The 17,354-nt window shown below is 57.6% G+C and overlaps 2 protein-coding genes and 1 pseudogene across 2 annotated transcripts; 1 reads left to right on the forward strand and 2 right to left on the reverse strand.

Annotated features, from left to right (window-relative positions):
• The first annotated feature begins 268 nt into the window (after nt 1-268).
• LOC125529343 (UDP-glycosyltransferase CGT) lies at nt 269-1,944 on the forward strand. Its single transcript, XM_048693756.2, has one exon. It carries the CDS (start codon nt 370-372, stop codon nt 1,792-1,794), a length of 1,425 nt encoding a protein of 474 aa, XP_048549713.2. The 5' UTR covers nt 269-369; the 3' UTR covers nt 1,795-1,944.
• Nucleotides 1,945-4,870: 2,926 nt separating this feature from the next.
• LOC147958994 (uncharacterized) lies at nt 4,871-6,810 on the reverse strand. The gene is made up of 3 exons (XM_087532404.1): nt 6,044-6,810; nt 5,594-5,981; nt 4,871-5,542 (listed from the first exon to the last, which is right to left on the reverse strand). The coding sequence occupies exons 1-3, from the start codon at nt 6,808-6,810 to the stop codon at nt 4,871-4,873; spliced, it is 1,827 nt and encodes a 608-aa protein (XP_087388530.1).
• Nucleotides 6,811-8,323: 1,513 nt separating this feature from the next.
• LOC147958995 (uncharacterized) lies at nt 8,324-9,675 on the reverse strand (annotated as a pseudogene).
• Nucleotides 9,676-17,354: the final 7,679 nt, after the last annotated feature.

Genomic DNA, 17,354 nt, shown 5'->3' on the forward strand with positions numbered 1-17,354 from the left:
TATAGCATCGAACCGAGACTTCAAGACCGATAATGAAAATACAGGTGATATTTCCCGCGGATGCAATGGTGCTTCAGCCCTATCGTGCAATTGGTCATCTGTTGTGTTCTCGTGGAGATCTTCTTCGTTTTCGCAATAAAGTTCACGCTTTCACACCCACGATGTGCTGGTATATCTGTCCGGACGTTGCACCTACTGCGCCGCTGAACTGGTTGTTGAGTCGTGTGGTGCAGAGCACCGCTACATCTCCCAAAACAACGAGGCCCTCTGGTATTAAACCACCTGGAATTGCAGAGCTTTTATCCCTCCTGCCCTGCACGAGCCAGCCAAAAAGAGAAAAGAGAAAACATCTCCACGGTTTCGCCGGCAATGCCGACCTCCGGCGACGCCTCGGGCGCCCTGCCCCACCCCCACGTCGTGCTCCTCCCGAGCGCCGGGATGGGCCACCTCGTCCCGTTCAGCCGCCTCGCGGTGTCCCTCTCCTCCTCAGACCACGGCTGCGGCGTCTCCGTCGCGACCGTGCTCCCCACCGTGTCGTCCGCCGAGTCCGCGCACCTCGAGGCCCTGTTCAGCGCGTGCCCGGCCGTGCGCCGCCTCGACTTCCACCTCGCGCGGTTCGACGCGTCCGAGTTCCCCGGCGCCGACCCCTTCTTCCTCCGCTTCGAGGCCATGCGCCGCTCCGCGCCCCTCCTCGGCCCGCTCCTCGCCGGCGCCGGCGCGTCGGCGCTCGTGACGGACATCGCGCTGGCCTCCGTCGTCATACCCGTCGCCAAGGAGCTCGGCCTCCCCTGCTACGTCCTGTTCACCGCCTCCACCGCGATGCTCTCCCTGTGCGTCCACTTCCCCGCCTACCTCGACGCGAATGCCGGCGGTCCCGTCGGCGACGTCGACGTCCCCGGCGTGTACCGCATCTCCAAGGCTTCCATCCCGCAGGCGCTGCACCACCCCGAGCACCTCTTCACGCGGCAGTTCGTCGCCAACGGCCGCGAGCTCGCGAAAGCCGACGGCCTCCTGGTCAATTCCTTCGACGAGTTCGAGCCAGAAGCCATAGCTGCACTCCGGGATGGCTCCGTCGTTGCCGGGTTCCCAAATGTTTTCTCGGTTGGGCCACTCGCTCCGGTGAGCTTTTCGGCAGGTGAACCGGCGGAGAATCAAGCCGATTATATGCAGTGGCTCGCGGCGCAGCCGGCGAGGTCGGTGGTGTACGTCAGCTTCGGCAGCCGCAAGGCCATATCCAAGGACCAGCTCAGGGAGCTCGCCGTCGGGCTCGAGGCGAGCGGCCACCGGTTCCTGTGGGTGGTGAAAAGCACCGTCGTCGACAGAGACGACGAGGCCGAGCTCAGCGAGCTGCTCGGCGAAGGCTTCTTGGAGCGTGTGCAGGGGCGGGGCATGGTGACCAAGGGTTGGGTGGAGCAAGAGGAGGTCCTGAAGCAAGAATCCATCGGTCTGTTCATCAGCCACTGCGGCTGGAACTCGGTCACGGAGGCGGCGGCGAACGGATTGCCGGTTCTGGCATGGCCGAGGTTCGGGGACCAGAGGGTGAACGCCGGCGTAGTGGCGCGCAGCGGGCTCGGCGTCCGGGAGGAGCGGTGGAGCTGGGAGGGGGAGGAGGGAATGGTGAGCGGGGAGAGTATCGCGGAGAAGGTGAAGGCTGTAATGGCGGACGAGACAGTGAGGAACAAGGCGGTAAGCGTCCAGGATGCGGCGGCGAAGGCAGTCGCCGACGGCGGCACGAGCTACCGGAGCTTGGCCCAATTCGTGCAACGTTGCCGGGATCTGAGCGTCAGCAAGTAATACGACATGGCTACATTTAGAAGAAGCGTGAACACGGAATAATTGCTGCATACCTCGACTGTTGTTAAACAAACGATCTGTCATTTATCGGAAACTGAACAAATGTAAGGAGAGAATGTCAGAATGAATACGCTGTTACAAAAACCAAAATATACTCCCTCTCTAAACAAATATAAGAGCATTTAGATAGCCACATTGAGAGATGACGGCGGTGCCACGATCCAGATCTAGTAGGAGATCCGGTGGCACCTGCCGGCGCAGAGAACCAGGAGCTTGGCATCGTCGCGGAGAAGGGAGGATAGTCAACCATGGTGAGCAAAGTGGCGTGGATTGGAGATGTCGTGTTGACGCTGCCGGAGTCACGCTTAAATAGTTGTTCCCAGGCGAATGGGCGGGCAACCAACTTCAATGTGGCCATCGGCTGGAGTAGACTTCTCGGTACTCATGTCACTATTGAAGCGGCACCGCCCGCTCATCCATCTGCATTGCTCTGAATGGCATCAACGTCATTGAGTCACGTCCGCTCTGAAGCAACTTGACCGGCAAGAATGTGCGACAGCGTGGAGAGTGTTTTGGGTGGGTTCGACCGGCCAGGTGCGTATGTGGCAGATGTCCAGACTCTAGTAAACCTCCCCTTGGTCTGCGTCCGATTTGCGGGAATTGAGACAAGCGGACACGTCTGTGCACAAATGCAACATCACATTGGATGGCTTACATCGCTTGGACACCTCGATTCGAATGTTTGTGTGCGTTTTGAGGGTCCGCTTCGAATGTTTGTGTGCGTTTTGAGGGTCCGCGTTCGAAATGCCCTCGGAGCATCTATAGCCGGGCTCCTCAATCACACCCATATATGTCTGAGCGGCCGGTCAAGGATCAGGCACAAAATCATGACCCATCCGACCTCCTCAAACCGGCCCTATTCATCCGACTCACTGACACCCTTCATATCTAGCCCATATCAGGACAGATTAAGGATTTGCATGAATTTGAGGTTTTTTATATCAAGAGTGTCGTTGTCCTACAGAACTTTGAGGGGTTGCCCGACGCTGTCCGGGGACGGCCCCGGCGCGTCGGCGGACTTTTAGGGGATAGATTTGTCTAGTCTAGTTGTAGATGCTCTTAGGCTTCTTCAGTCGGAAGAATTTTGTAAGAATTCTATACAACAGAATTTCTAAAGAAAAAATAGCCCTTTGATTTGAGGAAACATAATCTTCTGCTTGATGTGGCGACGAATTTGGACTCATGGATCTAACTTGAATTCTGGCCCCACAATAGAAGACTGAAGAGGTACACATGCTGTGTTTTTCCTAGCAGCACCGATATTACTCTGCCAGGCCCAACTTTAATTCTTCCTGAAATGAGTGTGAGAATGATTGATTTTTTTGAAAGACCCAGCATTTCACTGGCTTTTCATTGATTTAGCAGAGGAGAGTTGCAAGAATTTGGTCAAGTGACCAGGAAGAAAACCGAGGAGGAAACAGATCCTCCCCTTGTACATCTATGGAACTATCTCACGACCAAATCCCCAAACGGGGTCTCGAGACATGCCGCTCCGGCCAAACGCCATTGCTCCAAATCGCTCCTAATCTCGCTAGTTACATCTGAAACTCACGGCGTGGCGCCTCTGAAAGTGCATGCGTTGAGTTTAAGCCAAATTCGCCAGAGAGTCATTCCCATCAGGGATTGCACCCCTTGCCGAGCGGCCGGAGGAGACCGAAGCACCAGGGAGGTGACGATCTCAGTGGTGGATCTCTCGCTCATCTCCACGTCTGGCCTTAGAGCCTCGCAACTTCTCCAGGACGCCGCCTGCGTCCAAACCCTCAGCGCGACCGGGCATTCCCAGAATAAGTGCACCAATGATTCTAGGCTTCTGGAGCACAGGGCGCAGAAGTATCCGTTCTCCCATCCTCGACGTTGAAGCCGGTCGTTGCACCACAACTTATCATGGTGGAGAAGCCAGCAGAACATCTTGACATGCCCCGGCGCCCATGTCTTCTAGATCAGTGGCTTGAAAGAGGTCGTGGGGCGGTCGGAGAACTGGATGGCGTAGGCGGAGCTAGCAGAGTATTCAGAGCTACCGCCGCCCCCCGTCCAAGCGATCTCGTCGGTGATGTCCGGCTGCAGCGTGATTTCTGCCTCTCTAATCGCCCTAGCCAGATGGATGCACTGCAGCATGATTGTGTCGTTGATTTCACCAAGCTGAAGGTCGAGTATCCATCTATCCCCCAGAAGCGCGTCGGCAACACTCCGGTTCTTGCGGATGGAGCGCCTGAATATGTCCGGGAATTGGAGCTTGAGCGGGCGAACGCCGAGCCAATTGCAGTGCCAGAAGGTGGCCTGTTGCCTGCTGCGCATGGCCACGGTAGTTGCCGACGCGAAGAGCGCCCGATCCTTGTCGTCGCACGGCGATCCTAGCCCCGCCCAAGGCCGGTCTGGGTGTGTCCATGCCATCCACAACCAGCGGAGGCGCAGGGCTCTAGCGAAGCGTTGCAGGTCCGGTACGCCCAGCCCCCCGCGATCCGTCGGGGATGCGACCACCTGCCACTGGACCTTGCACTTGCCTCCGGCGAGCTCATCGTCCTGCGCCCATAGGAACCGCCTGCGGGCCTTGTCGACTTCCTTGAAGAATTTTGCCGGAGCCCGAAGAACTGCAAGCGCGAATGCCGGGAGCACGGAGAGCACGCACCGGACCAGCACAGGCGCCCCGAGAGTGGCATCAGGCGACCCTTCCATCCCGCTAGTCTGGCTCTAATCCTGTCTAGGAGGTATTGCAGATAGACTAGTCTAATCCTGCCTAGACACACCGGGATGCCGAGATATCTAATGGGAAGCCCGCGATCTGCCCGCCAAAATTCTACAAAACGTGTTGCAGGTCGATGCCAGAGCACCTGATGGGTGCCACGGTCGATTTCGCCTGGTTCAGGTTCAGCCCCGTCGCTTTGCCAAAACCCTGCAACAGCTCCATGAGCCCATCCACATCTTGTCTACTTGGGTTGACGAAAAAGATAGCGTCATCCGCATATAAGCTGACCCGCAGCCCCACCACACCCGTTGGGAGCGGGGCGAGGGCGCCGGCTCACGTGGCCGCGGCGATCAGGCGGTGAAGAGGATCTATCGCGAGGATAAAGAGGAGAGGGGACAGCGGGTCGCCTTGCCTTAAGCCACGCTGGTGCTGGATGATGGCTCCCTCCGCGCTGTTGAGGAGACAGGTTGAGGAAGCCGAGGAGAGGAGCAGCGCCACCCAATCTCTCCACCGCAGCGGGAAACCGAGTCGTTGCATTAACTCCATAAGATACTCCCAGGAGACGCTGTCAAACGCTTTTGCTATGTCCAGCTTCAGAAGAAGTGTCGGCTTGTGCTTGCGATGGAGCATCCTCACCATGTTCTGAATGAAGAGGTAGCTGTCATGGATTCCCTTCTTCTTTTGGAAGGCACTTTGGGCAGGGGAGATGAGCTGATCGATGACTTTTGACAGGCGCAGGGAGAGGACTTTGGCAATCAGCTTCGCCACAGAATGTATTAAGCTAATTAGCCGGAAGTCTCCCACTATGACTGCCCCATCCTTCTTTGGGAGCAAAGCAATCAACGCTCTGTTCAGCGACGCAAAATCCCAAGCAGCCAGGCGGTGGAACTTGTTGAAAACAGCCACAAGATCGTCCTTGATCGTCAGCCAACAAGCTTTGTAGAAGGAGCTAGAGAACCCATCTGGCCCCGGGGCCTTCTCCGCCGGCGACGAGCACACATCCGCCTAGATTTCAGCCTCGGTGAAAGGATTGTCAAGGCCACTGCTGTCCAGCACCGGCAGGTTGATCGCGTCCCAGTTGATCGTGCATTCTCTGTTTTTCCTTGTCCCCAAGAGCTTCTGGAAGTGCTCCTGAATCATCTTCGCCTTGTCTTCGTGAGTTGTGGTCATCAGGCCGTCCCCCTGCAGCTGCTGAATGAAATTTTTCCGTCTTCGCGAGCTGATTTTGGCCTGAAAGAAAGCAGTTTTGGCATCGCCGGCCTTCAACCATGTAACACGGGAGGCCTGTCTTTTCGTGGCACGCTCCAGTGCCGCGAGGCCAACGATCTTCAACTTGAGCAGCTTCCTGAGGTGAAATTCAGATTGGGTCAGAACTCTTCTCTCCTGGGCCACGTCGAAATGGAGCACCACCTCGGATGCCAAGTGGAACTGAAGTTTTGCGTCGCTGAACAGAGTCTTTCCCAGATCTTCAGGTCAGAAGCGGTTCTCTGAAGCTTGGTCTTAAACCTCACAAACGGGCAGTCATGGTTGACAGGCCTCTCCCAGGCCCGAGCCACCGTTTCCTGGAAACGGGGGAAGCGAGGCCAGAAGCTCTCAAATCTGAATCTGGCTTTGCGACGAGGCGAGGCGGCGTTTGCAAGCAGGAGCGGGCAGTGATCCGAGCAAGCCGTGGATGCCGCAGTCAAAGTGTGGTTTGGGAATAGGGCCTCCCAGTCCATGTTGTAGAAAAATTTGTCGATGCTCACTAACGTAGGGTTTTGGCGCTCATTGCTCCACGTAAATCTCCTGCTTTTGCACTTTATCTCCTTTAGGCCGGCCTGATCTATCACTGCTCTAAACTTTCCCATGAGCCACCTATTGAGGTTAGAGTTGTTCTTATCTCTGGCTTCATATATGATGTTAAAATCACCGTTGACCACCCATGGATGGCCGGGGGGAGGAGCAGCTGCAGCAAGCTCGAGCAGGAAGACATCTTTTCTTGCTTCATCAGCCGGTCCGTAGACCGTTGTTAGCCAAAACGATGTGCCAGAGCGCAGCAGCGTGACGATCGCCGTGATGGAGAAGAGCCCAATGCTATGCGTGGCAATGCTAGCGATGGTGGAATCCCAGAAGATGGCCGCACCACTGCGGGTGTCGATCGCCGGTAGGACAGTGCAGCCGTCCAGAGCGCGCCCACCAATGTCACACACCAAGCTGGGGGACCAAGTGTCGATCTTTGTCTCCTGCAGGCAGAGGATCGCCGGGAGCATGGCACTAACTAGCTCAATAACCATGGCTCTCCTCGCCGGCGAGTTGAGCCCTCTCACGTTCCAACTCATGAAACCGCATGTGTCGTCAGTCATTTAGGAACAGGTGAATTCTCCGGGAACCAAAGCTACTAATGATGAAAGTGACCAAACGATTACACACATTCCGCCGGACCGGGGCGCGTCGGCAACCACCAGTAGCACCCAAAACATGCCGACGACGAGCAGACCTACTGATCCTAACAGACAACATTTGAAAGAAACCTAACTCAATCTGGCTTAAGGCCAGACGGCACCAGATACCGGTCCTAAAACTACAGAGCATCTCTAACATGATCACACTTGAACTCCGATCGCGCCATCAGGGCCAGCGAGGCCGGCCATGGCGCGCAGGGCATCCAAGTTGAGCTTGGTAAGCTTAGCAATGCAGGTGATGTCGTCCTCCAAGAGCGGTTCCTCGAAATGCCGCACGAGCGCCTCGGCCGCCTCCATGGTCATCCTCTCCTTGGGCCCGAGTCCACCCAGCTCCTGCACCAGCCGCAGAGAGGTGCGTTGCGCCACGGGGACGGGGCTATTTATGGCCGCCTGCCGCGTACTCTTCCTGGTTGGCGCTGAGGGCACCCTCGTCTTTGGTGGCGCAGAGGAGCGGCGGGAGGCCGGCGGGGGCGGTGGCACCGGGGCAGGGAGAAGGGGGAGCGACGTTGCGGAAGAGCTGTCGGGGCGTCGCCGGTCCCCCCCCTCCAGCTGAAGCTCGAGGACCTGCTGCGTGACGGCGCCAAGTTGCACCGCGGTGTTCACGGCCGGTGTAGGGGCGCGGCAGGCCACGCTGACAAGGTCGGGGCGCATGTGAGAGGGCAGGGCCCCGCCAGACGGTGACTCGGGGGTGGGCCGCGGGTGGGCCCCAAATTGACCGTCGCCTTGACCGTCTTGAAACTCTAGAGGGGCGGCCAATGCGCCCTCGACCACCTCCTCGAGCTCCATCAGCATGCAGTCAGCGCGCTGCGGAGGAGCCAGCTCGCCTGCGCCATCGTTGAAGAAGTCTGTGACCGGGTCGGGGGAGGTGCGGGCCGACGGAGGGGCTTGGGGAGGCAGGGCAAGCGGTGGAGGAGGCGGGCGATGGAGCGGCTGAGGAGGAGTGGCCCGGAGCACGACGTCGTCCTTGCGGCAGCCCGCCCCGTGCCGGCGGCTCATCGGCGTGCGGCTCCTATACCTAGGCGGTGCCTTCTTGCTTGCGGCGGCCTCGCGGCTGAGACTCCGGCCCAGCAGGGTGTCTTTCCAGGAACGCCTGCCGCCGCGGCTGTCGTCGCGGTCGTGCCTTCCGTTCCCGAACTGCAGGCCCTGGCAGCCAGAGGGGGCCACCATCTCCGGCCTACGGCGCCCTCAGCCGTCCTCAACATGCCTGGTCCAAGTCCCCTGGTAGATCGCCGGGAAGGGGGCATCGTCGTCGGACTCTGAGGAGGGAAGGCCGCTTTGACGAGAACGGGACGAGCGCGGGGATCGCGGGGTCCAGTCCTCGATTCGGTCCACGTGCACTAGCAGATCACGGCGCTTGACGCCGGGGGGTGGCGCGACCTGGCGGCTCGGCGGCGAGAAACCAAGCATGGCCTCCACCCGGCCCGCGCCCCGCGCCGCGCGCCAGATGGTACGCTTGGTGGGGATGTGCGCGACGTCGGAGACCCACACCCAGCAGGTGAACGACCTGGTGTGCCCGCGCTCATGGGTGCGGCTGTCGAGGCGGTCCACGATGCAGAGGTCGCCCAGCACTTCGACGGCGCCCTCCAGCGACTAGAGCTACATGGGCATCCTCTCGATGACCACGCGGACGTGGAGCTTGCTGTCATCTGGCACGTCGTGGTCGTCCTCGTGCCAGCCCTTGATCGCGAATACGACGCCGTCCACCTTGACATGCCCGCGGCGGACTGCGTTCTCCTTGTGCGCCGGGAGCTCGAAGTGGACGAAGAAGTCCTCCGGGTCATGGCTGGTGACGTGCAGCAGGCGGGGAGGTGTGTGCAGCTGCTCTTCGATGGCCCGGCCCACCGCCATGGGGTTGGCGGCGTGCTGGGATAGTGCCGCCGTGAGAACCACCGCATGCTTGCGGAGGAGGAACTCCTGGTGCTCAATGGCCGGTGTGGCGATGATGACCTTGTGGCTGGAGCGGGGGTGACGAGACGGGTCGGTGTGGTAGGCTTGGCGATCCATGGCGGCCGGTAGTGGGGCCGGCGGTGGGGTGGGGAAGCGGAGCCTATCTCTGACCGGGCCGCGAGCAGGGAGCTGTGCCAGAACTCTACTTTTGAACCTTGGATTCTGCGGGCATTCGCGGCCGAAGTGCCCCGGCTACTTGCAAATGATGCAATGTAGGGGATCTCTGCAGTCTACACTACGGTGGCGGGTGCTGAGACAGCGGAAGCACAGCCCATCGAAGCGGCTTAAGAAGGCAGCGCGACCGCTCGAGGCATTAATGGCGGGGCGCCGGCCGGACCGCCCCGACCTGGAGCGCCTAGGAGCGCCTACAGGGTTCTTGGTGGCGCGGCGCTGCTTCTTGGATTTGACCGCCGTCCACCCGTCTCCATCGACGGAAGAGGAAGGAGAGGGCGGAGGAGATGGCACAACCACAATGGACTTGAGCCTGCCTTTCCCAGAACGGGGGCGCTTCGCACGGACCGCAGGAGGAGAGGGTGGCGCGTCCTTGGAGCACTCGCCCCGCAGTAGGAAACACGGCGGAGGAGCGGGGCACACCGTTGACGCGAGACGAGGCCGCGGAGAGACCAGCCCATCCGACGGACCGACGGATCTAACAGGAGTGGCCACGGACGCAGGGATGCCCCAGCCAGATCCAGCGCTGCCGTGGGAGTGCGAGGAGCGCGTCGACCCGACGGGGGAGGCGGAGTGCATGGCGCGAGGAGGGTGGGTCAGAACGATTGATTCAAAGGGTGTTTTCAATCTGTGTTGAGTTCTTCTCGTCCACCTGCATTTCTGAACGTTGAGCCGTAAGCAAAGCATCAAACTTGGTCCGCGGGTCACGGCGTCTCAAATCGCCCGCAAATGTTTACATTATAATGTCCGTGTAGAGGGACAAGATGTGGGCTGTGCAATCGTAATATATTGATCGGTGCACCAGACACGTATATATAAGTACAGAGGGGGGGTCGCAACCTCAACTATACAGAGGAAACAGGAGGTGGGCCCTATACACAAATATATACGTACACAATATACTCAACACCCCTCGGCAGTCGAAGCGGCGCCAGTGACGCAAAGACTGGAACGAAACTCCTCGAAGGTGGAAGTCGGCAGTCCCTTCGTCATCACATCGGCGAACTGTTGTGCAGTCGGAACGTGGAGAACCCGAATATGTCCAAGGGCCACCTGCTCGCGCACAAAGTGAATGTCCAACTCAATGTTTTTAGTCCGGCGATGATGAACGGGGTTGGCGGAGAGGTACACCGCAGAAACATTGTCGCAGTAGACAACCATAGCTTGGGAGACGTCGTGATGCAGTTCCTGAAGCAACTGTCGTAGCCAGGTGCACTCAGCAACAGCGTTAGCCATAGCTTGGTACTCAGCCTCCGCGCTGGAGCGCGAAACCGTGGGTTGTCGCTTGGACGACCACGAGACGAGTGAAGGCCCGAGGTAGACGCAGTAGCCGGAGGTAGACCGACGAGTGTCTGGGCAGCCAGCCCAGTCCGCATCGGAGTAGGCCATCATCTCCAGAGAAGTGGACGCCGTGAGGGTGAGCCCGAGGGTCATCGTGCCGCGAATGTAACAGAGGATCCACTTCACGAGAGTCCAATGGGAGTCACGAGGGGCGTGCATGTGGAGACATACCTGCTGAACAGCATACTGAAGATCCGGTCTGGTGAGAGTCAGATACTGATGAGCATCTAAGATGGACCATAGAAAGGAGCATCCGACGCTGGCGAGCCCTCAAGAGTAGAAACCTTGGCCTTCGTGTCAACAGGAGTAGCAACAGGGTGACAATTGAGCATGCCATCACGCTCAAGAAGCTCGTGCACATACTTCTGTTGATGAAGAAAGAAGCCGTCCGGTCGCTGAACAACCTCAATGCCAAGGAAATAATGTAGAGCACCCAAGTCCTTGATGGCAAACTCGTCACGCAGTCGAAGAGTAATCTGCTGAAGTAGAGCTGCGGAGGAGGCCGTCAGGATGATGTCGTCGACGTAGAGGAGCAAATATGCAGTCGTGTCACCGTGGCGATAGACAAACATCGAGGCATCCGAGCGAGTGACGCTGAAACCCAGTGTCTGAAGAAACCCGGGGATCCACTGGTACCAGGCGCGGGGTGCTTGCTTGAGCCCACAGAGAGACCGGGACAATAAACACACATGGCCAGGAAGAGATGCGTCGACGAAACCAGTGGGCTGCTCACAATAAACCTGCTCCTCAAGATGGCCTTGGAGGAAGGCGTTGGAGACATCCATCTGATGAACTGGCCAGCCTCGGGACACCGCAAGCTGGAGGACAATGCGGATCGTGTCCGGTTTAACAACCAGGGCAAACGTCTCAGTGAAGTCAATTCCAGCCTCTGTTGCAAAAGGCAGTGCCTAGGAGGCGCCTAGGCATGCCTAGGCACTAGGCAATGGCCAAACGCCTTGTCTAGGGCATAAGCAGAAGTCTAGGCAAAGCAAGTAAGAAATTGTCTACCCAGGTGAGAAATCATGCCATATTGCACTGATATGCCAAAAGGGCCATATTCCAATGATAGTAGCTGGTAGTCAACATACTTATATGCCCTGAATTAATAAAATACACATATAATAACCACATATACACCTTGATAGTAAAAATATATAACCGCCTAGGCTGTGCCTAGGGCGCTTAAGCACCGCCTAGGCACTAGGCGAAGGCCAACCGCCTCGCTTACGCCTGCTGCTTTTTCCAACCTTATCCAGCGCACTGTCGGAAACCACAAACCACCCAGTGAGCCCTGTAGCGCTCAAGGGTACCATCCGAGCGGGTCTTGTGGCGAAAGACCCACTTGCCGGTGATGACATTGGCGCGAGGAGGCCGGGGAACCAGTATCTAGGTACGGTTCCGTTGAAGAGCGTCAAACTCTTCATGCATCACCGCAAGCCAGTGAGGATCACGGAGGGCGACGCGAGCGGACGTGGGAAGAGGAGACGGCTCCATGGTGGAGGCGGCGATGAGGTACTCATCGCCCAAGTACCGCAGGCTCGGACGGTGAACGCCGGTCCTAGACCGTGTAACAGGGCCAGACGGCAACACCGGAGCAGCCGGCGAGGCGGCCGACGACGGGGCCGGTGAGGTGGCCGGCGACTGGGCCGGCAAGGCGGCGTACGGTGAAGTGGCGGCTGAAGAGGCTGCCGAAGGGGCGACCGAGCCGGCGGCGCCCGAGCCCGCGACCCCCGAGTCGTGGGCGGTGGGTGAAGGGGGGCGCCAGCCGAGGAGGCCGAGAGGGCAGGTGCGGGCGTGGGGGCGCGATGCAGCTTGTCTCACGACGCGAGGACCGCCAAAGCCTAGAGGCGGTCCGAGAGCCGGGCGGGGCCGTCCACCTGACGGAGTCGCCGAAGAGCCACCGGTGGCCGGCGGAGACGAGGCGACAAGGGGTACCTGCTACTGAAACGGAAACACCATCTCATCAAAGTAAACGTGTCGGGAGGTGAAAACATGATGGGAGACATGATCATAGAGGCGGTAGCCCTTAGTGTTAGGTGGGTAGCCGAGAAAGATGCAGGCGACGGAGCGGGGTGCAAGCTTATGAGGCGCAGTAGCGACGATGCTAGGGTAGCAGAGACAACCGAAGATGCGAAGCTCATCATAAGAGGGTGGTGCACCGAAGAGGAGGTGATGAGGTGCAAAGTTCCCGCGAGTGCGACATGGACGGATGTTAATGAGGAGTGAAGCGATAGCGAGAGCGTCATGCCAAAAGCGCGGAGGCACATTGGCGTGGAAGAGAAGAGTCCGAACGCAGTCATTAAGAGTGCGAAGGATACGCTCAGCGCGACCGTTCTGCTGCGAGGTTTATGGGCAAGTGAGACGAAAAGTTGTGCCATGTGTGGTGAGGAGAGTATGAACAACGAGGTTGTCGAACTCCTTCCCGTTATCTCTCTGCTACGCGAGAATGGGACGACAAAACTGCATGAGAACATAGGAGTAGAAGGCGGCGAGAGTGAATATAGCATCCGACTTGCGGCGCAACGGGAAGGTCCACACATAATGTGAGAAATCATCAGGTATGACAAGATAATAAAGATAGCCCATATTACTGGCAACATGAGAGGTCCAAACATCACCATGAATTAACTCAAACGGGTACAATGTAACATGAGAAGAAGCCCTAAACGGGAGATGAGCATGTTTGCTGAGGAGACATGCATGACACAAGTGATCCTTGTTCTTATTACCCGTGAAAGAAAAACTCCGAAGTATATGACGAAGGGTGGTGGGATTGGGATGACCCAAGCGAGCGTGCCAAAGATCCACTCTGGTAGCGAGAGCGACAGGGGCGGCGGAAGTGGTGGAGGTGGCGGAGTGAATTGGGTAGAGCTCGCCGGGGCTGTCACATCCGTGGAGTACCATCCGGGTGCGAGCTTTGTTAACAGAAAAACCACATTCGTCAAATTCAACGGTAATAGGATTTTCACGTGCAAGAGAACGAACAGAAACAAGATTTTTAATAAGCCCAGGAGAAACTAAGACATTAGACATGGATATGGGAGTGGAGTTAGACGGAAAATATGCATGACCAATGTGAGTGATAGGAAGAGAGGAGCCGTCACCTACGGTGATGCGGTTGGAAGTGTGGACGGGATAGGAGGTGTGGAGGTTACCGAGATAAGCGGCCATACGCGTGGTAGCTCCGGTGTCCATGTACCAGTCGCTGCCACCGGTGTAACAGGATGGTGAAGGGGCAGTGTGAAGAGCCGCTAGGAGGGCCGGGTCCCATGGCTCCGGCGGGAGAGGCTGCGGCGGGGCCATCAAGGGCAGTGGTGGCAGCCCACCTGGCTCCGGCTGCTGGCCGTAGGGCGCCGCATAGGGCTGTGGCGTGGCGTAGAATGCCTGGTGCGACGGTGGTTGGGCGCCGAGAATACCCGAGACAGGGGCACGGGGAACCGGCATGGAGTAGGCGTGCACGACGCCGGTCCATGCGTTCTGGCCGGTGTACCATGGGGCCGGCTGATAGGCCTGCTGCGGTGGGCGGGGTGCTCCTCACTGAGCGCCCACGCCCCTTCCTTGCGGCCACCGCGATGACCTCCCCCATTGGCCACCGGCTGGGGCGGCGGGAAGGGAGCAGCCAGGGCAGGCGGAAAGCCGGGCGGGAAAGCGGGCGTCGCCGGCTAGGACGGTGTCGGGCATGGAGGTGGCGGGGCTGGACCCCCGCGGGTGCCAGCGCCGATGGCGGTGTGGGTCGCCCGACTCCGTGCCATCCTCATCCGGCGCTCCTCCAGCTTGAGGTACGCCACCACCTTAGCGAAAGTAGGCTTCGGGATGAGGATGAGGTTGGACGCGGCGTTCCCAAAATCCTCGATGAGACCGGCGGTGAGGGTACTGATGAGTGAGGGAGTCCTGGACTAAGGGGTCCTCGGGCGTCCGGCCTATTATCCTTTGGGTCGGACTGATGGGCTGTGAAGACATGAAGGCCGAAGACTGCATCATGTCCGGATTGGACTGTACTTAGCGTGGAAGGCAAGCTTAGTGATCGAAGATTCCTTCTTATGTAACCGACTCCATGTAAACCCTAGATCCCCCCGGTGTCTATATAAACCGAAGGGGCTAGTCTGGAAAGGACATCACATATACTCATTACCATAGGCTAGACTTCTAGGGTTTAGTCATTACGATCTCGTGGTAGATCAACTCTTGTAATACTCATATTCATCAAGATCAATCAAGCAGGAAGTAGGGTATTACCTCCATTGAGAGGGCCCGAACCTGGGTAAACATCGTGTCCCCTGTCTCCTGTTACGACCGTCCTAGACGCACAGTTCGGGACCCCCTACCCGAGATCCGCCGGTTTTGACACCGACATTGGTGCTTTCATTGAGAGTTCTACTGTGCCGCCAGCAAAGGGCTCGATGGCCCCTTCGATCGTCAGTAATGGCGTTGTCCAGGGAGAAACCTTCCTCCCCGGACAAATCTTCGTATTCGGTGGCTTTGTACTGCGGGCCAACTCGCTTGGCCATCTGGAGCAGATCGACAGCTACGCCCCTGGCCATCAGGTCAGATTCGGGAGCTTGAATTACGTTGCGGACATCCATGGAGACTTGATCTTTGACGGATTCGAGACCGTGACAACCACTCCCCATCGCCCCGATGAACATGGCTTAAACCTGTCATCATGCCGCATCCAGGAGATAGCTCCTGTAGCAGCTCCGGCCTCAAATCTGGAGCAGTTCAAGTCGTCCGAAGATGGGAAGCTCAACCCCACCACGGGGACCACCGATTCCGCAGTGCTGGAGCCACACGCTGATTCCACTTCGTGCGGTATCTGCGTCAACGGAACCCCAGACTTGCCTCCGATGTCGAGCTCCGAACCCTGCGAGCCTGCGTACACCGAGCTCGATCGGTTATCAATCTTCCAGTTCAGCACCGCAGATGTCTTCCAACACTCGCCCATGGGCGACATACTAAATTCACTAAAAAAACCTATCCCTAGCGGGCGACCCATCTCTGAACGATGTTCGGTTCGAACTTGCGGCGGACAACGGAGAATTTTGCTTCCCACCCGCCACCCACTTCATAGCCACTGTTAAAGATGTAACCAACACACCCTATCCCTGCGCCGGAGACATCGACGGTATAGACGACGATGAGGGGCAAGGCCAGAACTTACTACCCGCTAAACACAGGACATGCACTTCCTGGTGTGATGTGTGTATGATAGACACACCTTACGACGCTCTCGACGATGAGAAGGAGAATCCGGTCGAGGATAAACCACCTGGTACACAGCCCGAACATCGGCGCCCTGGGCCTCATCGCCCAAGAAAAGACACTGCCAGCACCAGAGAAGACGATACTCTGAACAACGAAGACCCTATTGAAGTAGAATCCGAGCAGGAGGAACAGGAAGACGGGCAGGACAACTCTGATGAACATACCACATATGGGGACTCGAAGGACAACAATTATCTCCCACCCTCCGAGGAAGAGGAGATCCTCGGAAACGAAGACTTTATCATGCCCAAGGAACCTCTCGAGCAGGAGTGCTTTAAACGCCAGCTTATAGCCCATGCAAGTAGCCTAAGAAAGAAGCAGCTGCAGCTTCAAGCAAGCCAAGATTTGCTCAATGATAGATGGACCAAGGTCTTGGCTGCCGAAGAATACGGCCTTAGCAGCCCAGTCAAAATCCACCCCAAGAATAGGCAGCTCCCTCAATTCGATGGCAGGGCGATGGAGCCCATACCACCATCGAATAATGTGGCAGGCCGACCATAGTTCGGCCCAGTCAAAGCAGCAGCCCAAGCAGAGCACCATGCCAACCCATCCGGCCATCAAAACAAAACAGCTCGCAGGAATACCCGCGATATCAACCAATACACTAAGGGTAGAGCAGGACATACACGAGCGATGTACAGATCACGAAGATATACCCCGACCGACGATGATGGTCGCATATTCGGACGCTACAAAGCCGACCATGCCCGGGCCGAACACCGTAAACGGAACCCGCCGGAGGTGCTTCATACTGTGGCCCAACATAGAGGAGCCGCACACCCTCTCTGCTTCGCTAACAAAGTAATGGAGCACAAATTTCCAGATGGGTTTAAACCCATCAACATTGAATCAGATGATGGAACAACAGATCCATGCGGTATGGATCGAGGATTACCTCCTTCATATTCACATGGCCCATGGAGACGACCTCCACGCCCTTAAATACCTACCTCTCAAGCTAAAAGGGCCATCTCGGTACTGGCTAAACAGTTTGCGAGAAAATTCCATTGGCAACTGGGAAGATTTGGAAGACGCCTTTCGAGGCAATTTCCAGGGAACATATGTCCGGCCATTATACGACAATGACTTAAGTCACATTGTCTAGGAGCCCGGCGAGTCAGCCAGGGAGCTCTGGACCAGGTTCTTAGTCAAAAAGAACCAAATTTTCGACTGTCCGGACGCAGAAGCCCTTGTGGCCTTCAGACACAGCGTCCAGGACGAATGGCTGGCGCGTCACCTTGGCCAGGAAGGACCCAAATCCATGGCAGCCCTTACCGCTCTAATGACCCGCTTCTGCTTGGGAGAAGACAACTGGCTTGCTCGTAAAAGCAATGACGCCAGCAGCCCGGGCACTTCCGAAATCTGAGATGGCAACGACAAACCATGACGAACCGAACACAACAGTCGCAGTAATATACGCGACACAATGGTGAACGCCGGATTTCACAATCCGAAGCCCGGTCAACGGAAGAAGCCACTAAAGGCAAACAAGGATGGACCATCCACCCTTAACAGGATATTGGACCGACCTTGTCAGATTCACGATCACCCTGATATGCCACCTAATCATGCCAACCGAAACTGTTGGGTCTTTAAGCAGGCAGGCAAGCTTAACGCTGATCATAAGGGGAGGAGGCCACCAGGCGATAAAGACG

Source organism: Triticum urartu, chromosome 7A, assembly GCF_056163025.1.
Source record: "Triticum urartu cultivar PI428250 chromosome 7A, HENAU_Tu73, whole genome shotgun sequence".
NCBI classification, from domain to species: Eukaryota; Viridiplantae; Streptophyta; class Magnoliopsida; order Poales; family Poaceae; genus Triticum; species Triticum urartu.